The following is a 12,848-nucleotide window of genomic DNA, read 5'->3' as shown; positions in this document are numbered from 1 at the left end:
ATCAGATTACATTTTGAAAGTCGCACTTCCCAGCCCTGCTCTGTGTTGTTATGGAGGTACAGTGAGTGGATCCTGAATGTATCGTCGCTCAGCTGCTCTCAGCCGCCCGCTGTTTAATTGCCATGGTGTACAAACGATGTCTCTTCTGGTTCATAATGTATACTGTATATACCTTTTACACGAGACGATGAACCTCATTCTCAATGAAGACATGTAATATTTGTGACTGTGTGACTTTTCTTTTTTTTCGTATGTTTCTGTTTGTGTACTTACTGAAAGCGAAAGTGTGTGTGTGTGTGTGTGTGTGTGTGTGTGTGTGTGTGTGTGTGTGTGTGTGTGTGTGTGTGTGTGTGTGTGCACTTTCGATATGTGCACAGACAGACAGAGAATATGTGTGTGTGTGTGCGTGCACGTATGTGTGTCTAATAACCTTTCATGAAGATCGAATATTTAATGTGAAAAATATCTATAATCCAACATCCAGACTTGTGTTCTACTCGTTATGGAACAGTAACATGCTGTACAGTGTAACATGCTATACAGTGTGTTGTGTGTAACATGCTATACAGTGTGTTGTGTGTAACATGCTATACAGTGTGTTGTGTGTAACATGCTATACAGTGTGTTGTGTGTAACATGCTATACAGTGGGTTGTGTGTAACATGCTATACAGTGTGTTGTGTGTAACATGCTATACAGTGTGTTGTGTGTAACATGCTATACAGTGTGTTGTGTGTAACATGCTATACAGTGTGTTGTGTGTAACATGCTATACAGTGTGTTGTGTGTAACATGCTATACAGTGTGTGTTGTGTGTAACATGCTATACAGTGTGTTGTGTGTAACATGCTATACAGTGGGTTGTGTGTAACATGCTATACAGTGTGTGTTGTGTGTAACATGCTATACAGTGGGTTGTGTGTAACATGCTATACAGTGTGTGTTGTGTGTAACATGCTATACAGTGTGTTGTGTGTAACATGCTATACAGTGTGTTGTGTGTATCATGCTGTACAGTGGGTTGGTGTTTGTTCAAACTGATCATGTGTAAACTGGACTGCAAAATAAATCCATTTGTGGTGAGTTGTACATTCCCTGGGACTCTTGTTTCATTCCACACGGTTGTCCATCACAAAGACATATAAACGTTGTCCGGGGGGGTTATTTTTGGAGGTTTTACGTGAACAGATTTAAAGGTGCTATAGATACGATTCTAGATGTGGCACTAGAGCACCAACATGTATCCAATCGGGTGCATTCCATGTGGGGGAACTGGGAAGTAGCTGGGGATACATGTCATTTATCCAATCGGGTGCATTCCATGTGGGGGAACTGGGAAGTAGCTGGGGATACATGTCATTTATCCAATCGGGTGCATTCCATGTGGGGGAAGTGGGAAGTAGGGAGCGGATACATTCCTGCAACATGTGTAAACAATGTAAACAACAACATACATTTTGGACCCGCACATTTTTCAAAACGTTTTGAATTTTACATTCATTAATGAATAATTTCTAGGGGGGAGAACAATACTTTTATTCTGCACCTTTCTGTATTCTTAAATTTGTTTTATGATTACTCCACGTATAAATGTTTCTATAGCACCTTTAAAGGATAACTCCACTATTTTGGGAAATTAGCTTATTTAACATCTTCCCTGGAGTTAGACAAGAAGATGCATACCTTTTTTGTCTCTGTGCGTGCATTTTAGCTTTGGGAATAGATGCTCCGTTAGCATAGCTTAGCTTCATCACTGGAAGTGAGGCAGGACAGTAGCCTTACAGTGCCTTACAGTGTATTGCAAGGTCTGACATTGACCAAACTTGATATGCATGACCTTGGTGGGCTCTAGGTCAACTCCTGAAAAGGTGGTCAATGTCAGACTTTGCAATCAAAAGTTAGGGGGCTAATAACCCTTGCCATAATTTCAGTGCGCCCCTAACTTTTGATTGCAAGGTCTGACATTGACCCCCTTTTCAGGAGTTGACCTAGAGCCCACCAAGGTCATGCATATCAAATTTGGTCAATGTCAGACCTTGCAATACACTGTAAGGCACTGTAAGGCTACTGTCCTGCCTCACTTCCAGTGATGAAGCTAAGCTATGCTAACGGAGCATCTATTCCCAAAGCTAAAATGCACGCACAGAGACAAAAAAGGTATGCATCTTCTTGTCTAACTCCAGGAAAGATGTTAAATAAGCTAATTTCCCAAAATAGTGGAGTTATCCTTTAAGCTACTAGGCAACAGTGTCATACTCAGCCCACATTACATTGCCTGGTCTTGCGAAAGCTTTGACAGCATAATAGAGTGTGTAGCGCTCTTCCAATAAAATGTATCGGAACCAGAGAGTGTTGAGAGTGTTGATACCACCCCCCAGGGGGCGCTCAGAGAGTGTTGGTACCACCCCCCAGGGGGCGCTCAGAGAGTGTTGATACCACCCCCCAGGGGGCAATGAGATGCTCAAAGGGGGTGCTAGTTTAATTTATTATTTATCATTGTTTTAATATCAGGACAACAACTTGACTGGAACCAGGGAGGAGCCTACATGCAGTGAAGCACAATCAAAATCCTACTTCAGAAACGGGGGAAATTAGGGCGGCTGGGTGGCGCAGCGGACTAAGCGCTCGTCACCAACGCGAGAGACACTGGTATCGAATCCGGCTGTCAGCGTTGCCTCCGGCTTGGCCGGCCGTCATACTGGCTCAATTGGCAGAGTCAGCGGGAGGGAAGCCGGTGGGGTGGTATTCTGGTCGTTGTAAACAGCGACTCCTACAGGTCGGTCAGGGCGCCTGCACAGCGAGGGAGGGAGATGGTGAGGGTAGTGTGACCTCCCACACGTTACACCTCACCAATGAGAGTCCGCGCTGGCAGGTGAAAAGATGCTGCTGGCTGTCTCCTATGTCTCGGAGGAAGCGTCTGATAGACTTCAGGGCTCCCTAGACCGACCAGTGGGGGGCACATGCGAGCAACGACCAGGAAAACAGGAGGAGAAAAAGTGGATACAAAAAATTTAAACGGGGAAAATGTTACTTCTTACCAAAGAAAAGGTTTACATTTTGTAATGTTTCATTTATACGCACTTGGAAGTAAAAATCCCCCAAAAAAAAGAAGACGATTTTATTAGACCCTATCCATTGTTACCCTATCATATCCGTCATTTGACACACAACCCTGACAGGCTTAATTGACGCAACAAACCGAGCCAAATAGAAACATTAATGGCTGTCAATTTCATAGATACCAAAGACAAACAGAAAATAATAATTGAGAGCTGGAAATATTATCATTGGGTGTAGTGGGTTGAGGGGGGCGTTATGGAACATGGACGTCAGATAGGGGGCGTTATGGAACATGGATGTCAGATAGGGGGCGTTATGGAACATGGATGTCAGATAGGGGGCGTTATGGAACATGGATGTCAGATAGGGAGGCATTATGGAACATGGATGTCAGATAGGGGGCGTTATGGAACATGGATGTCAGATAGGGGGCATTATGGAACATGGACTTCAGATAGGGGGCATTATGGAACATGGACTTCAGATAGGGGGCATTATGGAACATGGACTTCAGATAGGGGGCATTATGGAACATGGACTTCAGATAGGGGGCATTATGGAACATGGACGTCAGATAGGAGGACATTATGGAACATGGACTTCAGATAGGGGGCATTATGGAACATGGACGTCAGATAGGGGGCATTATGGAACATGGACGTCAGATAGGGGGCATTATGGAACATGGACGTCAGATAGGGGGCATTATGGAACATGGACGTCAGATAGGAGGGCATTATGGAACATGGACGTCAGATAGGGGGGCATTATGGAACATGGACATCAGATAGGGGGCATTATGGAACATGGACATCAGATAGGGGGCGTTATGGAACATGGACATCAGATAGGAGGCATTATGGAACATGGACGTCAGATAGGGGGCATTATGGAACATGGACGTCAGATAGGGGGGCGTTATGGAACATGGACGTCAGACACGGGGATGTTATGGAAGATGAACGTCAGATAGGGGGGCATTATGGAACATGGACGTCAGATAGGGGGATGCTATGGAACATGGACGTCAGATAGGGGGAGGGGGGGGGGGGCATTATGGAACATAGACGTCAGATAGGGGGGCATTATGGAACATGAACGTCAGATAGGGTGCATGCAGTGAGTTTGCATGTTCTCCCCGTGCTCGCAAGGGTTTCCCCCCCCGATAAGATAAACCCAATGGAAAAACATGCACAACAACAAGATCGCTAACGCTGTGGCGTCCTTGACGAAGACGGACAGGAGCACTTGGATTGGTCCCCTGGCGCGGCTCACGTGGCGCCTGTCTGCTCCCGGCTGCCCTTGGGGGGGAAGGACGACGGGATGGGTTAATCGCAGATACGCATTGTATGCATGGTTCGCATGTGTGCCAAATGGTGACCTCGGAGCAGGTCCTAAATTATTATTATTATTATATTATTATTATTATGGAACATGGACATCAGATAGGGGGGCATTATGGAACATGGATGTCAGATAGGGGGGCATTATGGAACATGGACGTCAGATAGGGGGGCATTATGGAACATGGACATCAGATAGGGGGGCATTATGGAACATGGACATCAGATAGGGGGGCGTTGACCCAAAACAGGTTGAGAAACACTGGTCTAGAAGTAGACTGTGTGGACAGAGCATTCCGCGGCACTTTGACTTCCTGTAGTCCAGGCTCTTTGATTCACCAGTCCCCTTTCATCAGCACACATGCTGACTCAGCCATGTTGTCCGCTGTAAGAACGCTGTTCTCAGAGAGCTGCACTGGCTCCCCATCAACGCATGAATCCACTTCAAGGTTCTTGACCTGGCACACCATGCAGCGAGGGGAACGGCTCCCTCCTACCTCCGGTCAATGGTCTCTAACTACACACCCTCAAGACCCCTCCGCTCTACATCCTCTGGCTGCCTCAGCCGAGCTCCGGGAGGGTCATCAAAGAGAAGCTGGCTATTCTCGGTCCTCGCTCCACAATGGTGAAACGACCTTCCAATCACCATATATCGCCATTGTACAAGAATATACAATGGCGGCGAAAGGATTCCACCATAACGTGTACCAACGTAGGATAGTGAGGTATAGACATCAGTATGCATAAATCTCCCTCACCATACCAGCTGTGATAGGTAAACACTGATAGGTGAACACTGTGGGCCCGACAAGTGTGAATATCTAGGCAATTTGTAAGCAACACCTTAAAAGGGCATGTCAAAAAATAAACAATGAAGATTTATTTTGCACATAATCTCACACAAATTCAAAACAGTTTTGCGAGCAAGTGATAAGGTAGCAGTCCCTTATGAGACAAGGTATTGCTATTTTGTCATTTACATCATTCCACAGAGCTGTACTTAACACAACACAAGGGGTTGATGTCCCCGAAGACATCACTGGAGGCCATATTCAAACTTGTTTACTCTTTTTTTTTTTTGATTTGAAATCTTTATTTCGAACATGCAAATGAATACAAACAAACAAATAACTAAACAAAAGCAAAACACAACTCAATCTACATGTTCGAAAAGGAGTAGGAAGAAGTATACACTTATTTAATCCTACCGCTTTTCGACTACTCAAATGAGTGTACTATTTTAAAACATAAAAAAATAAAAACAATATATATATATATATATATATATATATATATATATATATATATATATGTAAAACATGAAATAAATAAAATAAAAATGTAATAAAATAAAAATGTAAACACCAGTGAATATCAAGTCCCTTCCTCATCCCTGTACCTCGTGAACATCATTTCCTTATACATCAGTTTGAATTGTCTGATGTTTCGACATTGCTTTAGCACCACATTTAGACTGTTCCACAGTTTCACTCCACATATTGAGATGCAGTGTCTTCTCATGGTAGTGCGTACATTTAGAACTTTTAAATTGAGTTCTCCCCTAAGATTATAACCCCCCTCCCTATCAAAGAACAGTTCTTGAATGTTTCCTGGAAGTACATGACCTTTTGCTTTATACATTAATTGTGCCGTTTTAAATTCCACAAGATCATTTAACTTTAATGTTTTTGACTTTAAAAATAATATGTTTGTGTGATCACGATAACCTGCAATGTGAACTATCTGTATGGCCCTTTTTTGGAGTATAAAAAGTGGTTGTAGTGTAGAATTATAATGGTTTCCCCAGACAGCACAGTAATTTAAATATGGTAAAACTAGTGAAGAGTAGAGAATGTAGTGATTTTCTATCCAGAATGTGCGACTGAAATGCTTCTTGACAGTTTAGATTTTCAATAACTTGTCAAACTATAATGAATGTGTGTGAGATTATGTGCATAAGAAATCAGTTTTATGAATGACTTACTTTGTCAATTGGAATCCATTGCTATACAGCTCCCAGCCACACCAGTGCCAAAAGATCAAAGATACTGAATATAATCATATGAGAACAGCTGGTCCGGTCGTTTACACCTGTCTCTGAGGGCAAGAGTGAGGTTTTTCTCAGACCTTATGCTTTATATGCTTATGATAATTATTTTCAGATATTTCACACTTGAAAGGACACTTCTTAGTCTTATATAAAATAAAAAATAAATGATTGAATAACAACATACTGGCTGGTGGCCAGGAGTAGGTCACAATGACACAATGAGACCTTCTGTTGGCAGGGTTGTATACATTCCGGCAAGTGGCCTCCTTGTGACATATAGTTACATCTCAAACGTTTGAAGGGATCACGTTACATTTATCTCAATTCAAAATAACTGTTTTATTCCTTGCATATGTCCTTCCACATGTTGTGTGCTGAAGGTGACGTCATGATTTATGACGTGGGACAAATCGTGGTACACCTGGCGACTCTCGAGTTCCCAAGTCGTACTTGTACAACGTTGACTTGAGAGAGAACGTTTTGTAGCTATAAGGAAGAGGATGCATTCCAAGTTGTGCCAGTTCCTCTCAGCAGCAGAACAAACGGCAGCAGAACAAACGGCAGCAGAACTCGAGAACTAATGGCAGAAGAACTAATGGCAGCGGAACTAACGGTAACAGAACTAACGGCAGCAGAACTAACGGCAGCAGAACTAACGGCAGCAGAACTCCAGAACTACTAGAAATGTCAATGAGCGTCTGACTGCCACCTAAACTGCACGGACTACAACGCATAACGAATGATGTATATCACGCCAGTTAGGGTACCTTATGAGTTGGATTGAAGAGGGTGCTTGGTTCTCAGGTAACATTATACATTTTATTTCATACTATATATTTGTATATACAATCAAAACTCTTCATACTTGTTCATACTTCACAACTTCACATACTACATTGTTATTTTTATTCTAATTAGTGTATATACTTGACCACATTTTTCTTAATTTTTTTCATTTCAACCTTTATTTAAAATCGTAAGCCTCTGAGGTTTCCGTCATTTACAGAAACGACGCTTGTACAAAATGTAAACAGTACATAATACAAACAATATTCACAGAAATTTAAACACCAGAGTAAAAATAAAAAACATTTGAAATAATTTAAAAAGATCAGCTAAAACAGTTACAGGTAGTCACACAATGGTCTGAAATCATACGTTTAAACATTCCAAGGGAAGAGAGAACCTCATTTCAGAGAGCGTTGAAGGACATTCCATGAGTTAGAGGCATCAAAGGAAAAGGCTGACTTCCCTGGATCAGAACAAACTTGAGGAACCCTAAGAACCATCCAGTCATTCGATCGAGTTGAATAGGTTCCAATATTCAAATCTAACAGTGAAAAGATATAAACAGGTTGTTTACCAATAAGGGCTTTAAAAATAAATAAATACCAGTGTTTGTTGCGCCTTTCTGTAAGAGAAGGCCAACCCACCCTATAATACAGGACACAATGGTGAGTATCATATCTGTCACCAGTAATACATCTAAGAGCTGAGTGATACGCAGAATCCAGAGTTTTAAGAGTTGATGCCGCAGCATGCCTATAAATTACATCACCACCATAGTCCAAAACTGATAAGAAGACAATAATTCTTTTTTTACTAAATAGAGGAAAATTGGATCTGTTTCTGTACAGGAAACAAATGTTCTGTCGCAGTTTAGAGGCAAGATTGTCCACATGGAACTTAAATGTAACATCATCAAAGTTAATATTCCTGGCTCTTGAAAACAATATACACTTTGTCTTACTAGCATTAAGAACCAATTTAAGACTAGCAAGGGCATCCTGTGTAGAGCATAAAAGGAAAGTTGGAATTTCTTAATGGCCAACTGTACAGACTCTGCAATACATTACACAATTGTGTCATTGTAGCCGGTACAACGCTGTACCTGCCAAACACTTGGACCATGCCTTGAGTGGGAGTCGAACCCCGAGCGTCCGCACCGGGGCCAGCAACACAGACCGCTGTGCCAAGAAAGGATATCCTCCCTAAGCGCTCAGTCTGGATGCCTCAGGGGAGTGAGTTTTACTTCTATGTACCGTAGTCACACTATCGCGGTACATATCCGTTACATCATCACCATACTAATGGGCATTACATCCATACAAAGAAGAAACAATATCATTATTATAAATTGTAAAAAGGACAGGACCCAAAACTGAACCTTGTGGCACACCTTTAGTCATGGCCAAGAATTCAGATTGGGCTTGACCTAACTTCACACACTGCCGCCTAGAAGATAGATAATCCTGAAACCAGACACAGGCATTATCATCCAACCCAACATTGTGCACAATTGTACAGCCCTGGCCTATTTTATTTTATAATTATATTATATTCTATAGTGCTTCTATTTTAATTTAGTTTATATTCCATTTTATCGTATTCTAGCTTTTTATTTTATTCTACCGTAATTGTCTGTCCGTTAATGTTGCACCAAAAACCATAAAATAAAATTCCTTGAATGTGTAAACTACTTGGCAATAAAGAGCTTTCTGATTCGGATTGTGATTCTGACATTGATTCGGGCTATGCAATATCTATTTGTGCTGTCATACTGAGTAAAAGTGGTGCATAATTGTTTCAGTCGCCATCATGTCTCTGCAATTAGTGTATTGCAACTCAAAGAGTGTTGAGCCTTGTGTTAAATCACTTTATTCCACTTGATAATTTATTGTCACTGTGAATATGGTTAGTAGTTAGTTAGTTAGTCGGCAGGGTGCATTGCCAGCAGCCGGAGAACTAACGGCAGCAGAACTCGAGAACTGGGGGCGCCCGAGTGGCGCACCGCATACAGCACTACGGTGCAACATGGCCGACCCCGGTTCGACTCGCAGTGGTGGCCTAATGGTTAGAGAAGCAGGTTTGTGAGCGGAAGGTCGCTGGTTCGATCCCCAGGACCGGCAGGAAAAAATCTGGGCTGGGGAAGTGAATTAATAACTCTCTCCTATCCCCTTAACACCAACCGCTGAAGTGTCCTTGAGCAAGGCACTTAACCCCCAACTGCTCCAGTGGAGTTGCTCAGTGGCCAACGGTGGCAGACTGTGGTTGTACTGGGCAGCAGCTTCCAGGTGTGAATGGAACTGTGTGAATGTGAAGCAGGGCGTTCCTGAAAAAGAGCATCCACTCAGCGAACCTACCCTGGGTAAATAAAGGTTAATTAAAAAAAAAAAAAAATGCACCTGTGTATACTGTATACTTACTCATAGTATATATTTAGATTCTAGTGTTTATTGTAACCATATTTATTGTATCTATAATATATAAGTGATGGGGCATACAGACCCTCATCTGCACCTTTGACTACACAGCCTACTTGCTCAGATATATATTGTATAGATGTATATTCAGAGTTATTTAAACTTTTCTACTGTACTATAATTTTACCTCGACATATCTGGCATTCTCTTTGTACCTTTGACGCAGTGTTCAATTCACTACCGACCACCAGGGGTCGCTAGATAGCTCCTTAACCCTCCTCTCTGCACCACGCAGAAGCAGAAGAAGGGGGTTATTATCACAACCAACGGCGGTCTAAAATATTAACAGATGACGAAGAAACCAACTTATGAATATTGACCCCGACCACACTTCAAAGACGCCGCATCAAAGGCGAGGAATCCTCTCCATCTGACGTCTGCTGTCAGATGACAAATGTATGGCAGCTTGAGATACGCAAGCGCGCACACACACACACACACACACACACACACACACACATAAATGGTCTGAAATTCAGGTCCCTCCCGGGTCTTATATATACTGTAATTTCCAACTCTGACCGTCACAAGTCATTCCATCGACTGTGAATCTGGGCTGTTTCATCTTGCTGCCTCTAGCATCACGGCAGACACCCTGGCGCCCAGACCCGTACGACACCGGCATCGGTGGATTCCCACTACCCACAATTCAATCAGCTCTGCTAAGGAGCGTAACCGGTTCTCCTGGGATCTTATCTTCCCACTCCAGTCAAGATCGAGTGTGTTGTGAACGCTCAATATATCAAAACGTGGCACTTTACAGTGAACATGCGGCCTATTTGTATTAAAAACAATAGATTATTTTTTTTATTTAAATGTCTGGAAGAGCTCAAAAATATAAATGTCAAATGATATTCTTGTTGCCTTTTTTGAGTTGATATGAATGTTAGTGATTGTGTTAAATGGCCGTATGATATCGTCTCATATCGATCACAGGCACCTGAATCTAATCGTATCCTATCGTATCGTGGCAGATTTTGTGATATCGGCAAATATCCTATCGCTCCGGCTGCGAGATGTGATCCGTACGTCTTCGCAAATGTCGACGCAACGTTCCCTGGACAGTCCACCGATGTTATTCTGTTTTCTCGGTTCAAAGAGAGACACTGTGGTTATAGCGTTGCGATTTCTCCATCAGCAGTGGGTTCTGATCTGCCTGGGGATGTAGTCAGGGTTGTCCTCTGACCACGACGTTCTCACAGCGTTCCTGTCCTGATGATGTTACGATTGAACAGAGGAGATGCTGCGATTTGAATCAGCAGTGTGTGTGTGCGTGCGTGCATGCGTGTGTGTGTGTGTGTGTGTGTGTGTGTGTGTGTGTGTGTGTGTGTGTGCGTGTGTGTGTGTGTGTGTGTGTGTGTGTGTGTGAAACCATCCTTAGATGGCCTGGCATCTGACACTGTTCTTATGGGTTGATGTTCTCACGGCGACCTTCCTCTCCAACGTTTCCGGGACCCCGTTCAGAAGGTTAGACGGAGGAGATGGTCCCGGAGGAAGAAGGCCCCTGGGCTCCTCCTCCTCCTCGACGGTTCAGCACCATGATCTGGGTGACAGTGACGCGTCGCTTGACGGGTGAGAGGTGGTTCTGGGTGTGACACCTCCACAGCCACCTCCTCATCTCTGTCTGGACCTGGTCACACACACACACACACACACGCACACGCACACACACACACACACACACACATTAGGGACAGGTAACAAGGGCATCAGGGCATCATCAATCAAACTGTACTGATTAAATCCTGCAACCCACTACTGTTCACTACTACTACTGTTATCACTATTGTCATTATTACTTGCCCTTTGTTCTATGTTATATTATTCTATTATCTATGTACTTACCCTACATAATAATAATAATAATAATAATGACTTGGATTTATATAGCGCTCTTCATGACACCCAGAGCGCTTCACAGAGTCCATTATTCGTTCATACACAGTCATACCGGTGGTGGTAAGCTACAATTGCAGCCAGAGCTGCCCTGAGGCAGACTCACGGAAGCGTGGCGAATAATCAACGCCTACGGCCCCTCCGACCACCACCAACATTCATTCACATGTATACACATTCATACGAGGCAAGTAGGTTAAGTGTCTTGCCCAAGGACACAACGGCAGTGGGATGGACATGGGCTTGAGCGGGATTTGAACCACCAACCCTTCGATCATTGGACGTAGTGAGTATTGGTTAAAGGAACACGCCAAGAAGATAGATATAAATTTCCTCTCTGTGCGTTCAGTAGAAAGCTGTCTGTGTGCAAGCTAGCTGTGGTCCGTATCCATTCATTTGTGCCAAGCTAGGCTAGCTTGTGGCCAGATAGCTCTCTACATACTGTGATGCGCAGAGAGGAAATCAGTATCTATCTTCTTGTCTGACTCTGGAGACAAGCACATTTCCCATAATGTTGGTGTTGGAACCATTCTGTTGTGTTCCTAGTTTATCTATTATTTATTTACATTTGTTTTTTGTACCTCTAGTCATCTACCCCACCTAGCATCCAGAGTTTGGCAGTGCACATTGAGGGTGGGGGGCGGGGCCTTTTAGGTCTCAGGTGGCTTAATGAGCAGGGAGAGAAGGCCTATAGGCATCAAAATGTTTGGTGAAGGTGCCAGTTTAGAAATTTTTCTTTTAAACCACATCATTGTGAGAATTCTGTTTGTTTTTGTATTGGAATCTTTATGTTTTCTTTAGATTCTTCAGATTCATTTAATTCATTATACCCTGGATCTCGTTTTGGATTTCTTTGGCTGTGTGTGTTGAAGACAGACCTGGTTTACCAACAAGAAGCCAGTACAGTTGGCGTGTTCCTTCAAGAGGACAGCAGAGGTTTCTTTGAGGTATTACAACCATAGTATGGACCTGACGCTTTACCTGGACATGCTGCACCGTACAAAACTGTCAGTACAAAGCGTGCGCATAGTACCCACCTCTGCATTCATAAAGCAGTACAGCAGAGCCACCACAAAGCCCTGGAACACAAGAGATTCACAGTTGATTCACTTTACCTTGGTGACGTCTCCACAGTTTCATTCATAACCTCCAGCGTTACAAGAAATATTTAGTCTAGGTTCAATAATTTAATTTAATTTAATTTCAAACCTTTATGTAAACTTGTTACCGTCATTT

The 12,848-nt window shown here is 43.0% G+C and overlaps 1 protein-coding gene across 1 annotated transcript in view; it reads right to left on the bottom strand.

The window, feature by feature from the left end:
- Positions 1–11,184: 11,184 nt before the first annotated feature.
- ghrhra (growth hormone releasing hormone receptor a) overlaps positions 11,185–12,848 on the bottom strand; it is a gene marked incomplete at both ends in the record, with an annotated part of 149,402 nt that continues 147,738 nt past the window's right edge. The window contains 2 exons of the mRNA XM_084327580.1: positions 11,185–11,346; positions 12,650–12,691. Coding sequence (XP_084183706.1) covers positions 11,185–11,346; positions 12,650–12,691 — 204 coding nt within the window. The remainder of the gene's footprint in view (positions 11,347–12,649; positions 12,692–12,848) is intronic.

This window comes from Notolepis coatsorum, assembly GCF_963971535.1.
Source record: "Notolepis coatsorum genome assembly, chromosome: 13".
NCBI classification, from domain to species: Eukaryota; Metazoa; Chordata; class Actinopteri; order Aulopiformes; family Paralepididae; genus Notolepis; species Notolepis coatsorum.
This window is presented reverse-complemented; position numbering and strand designations above follow the sequence as displayed.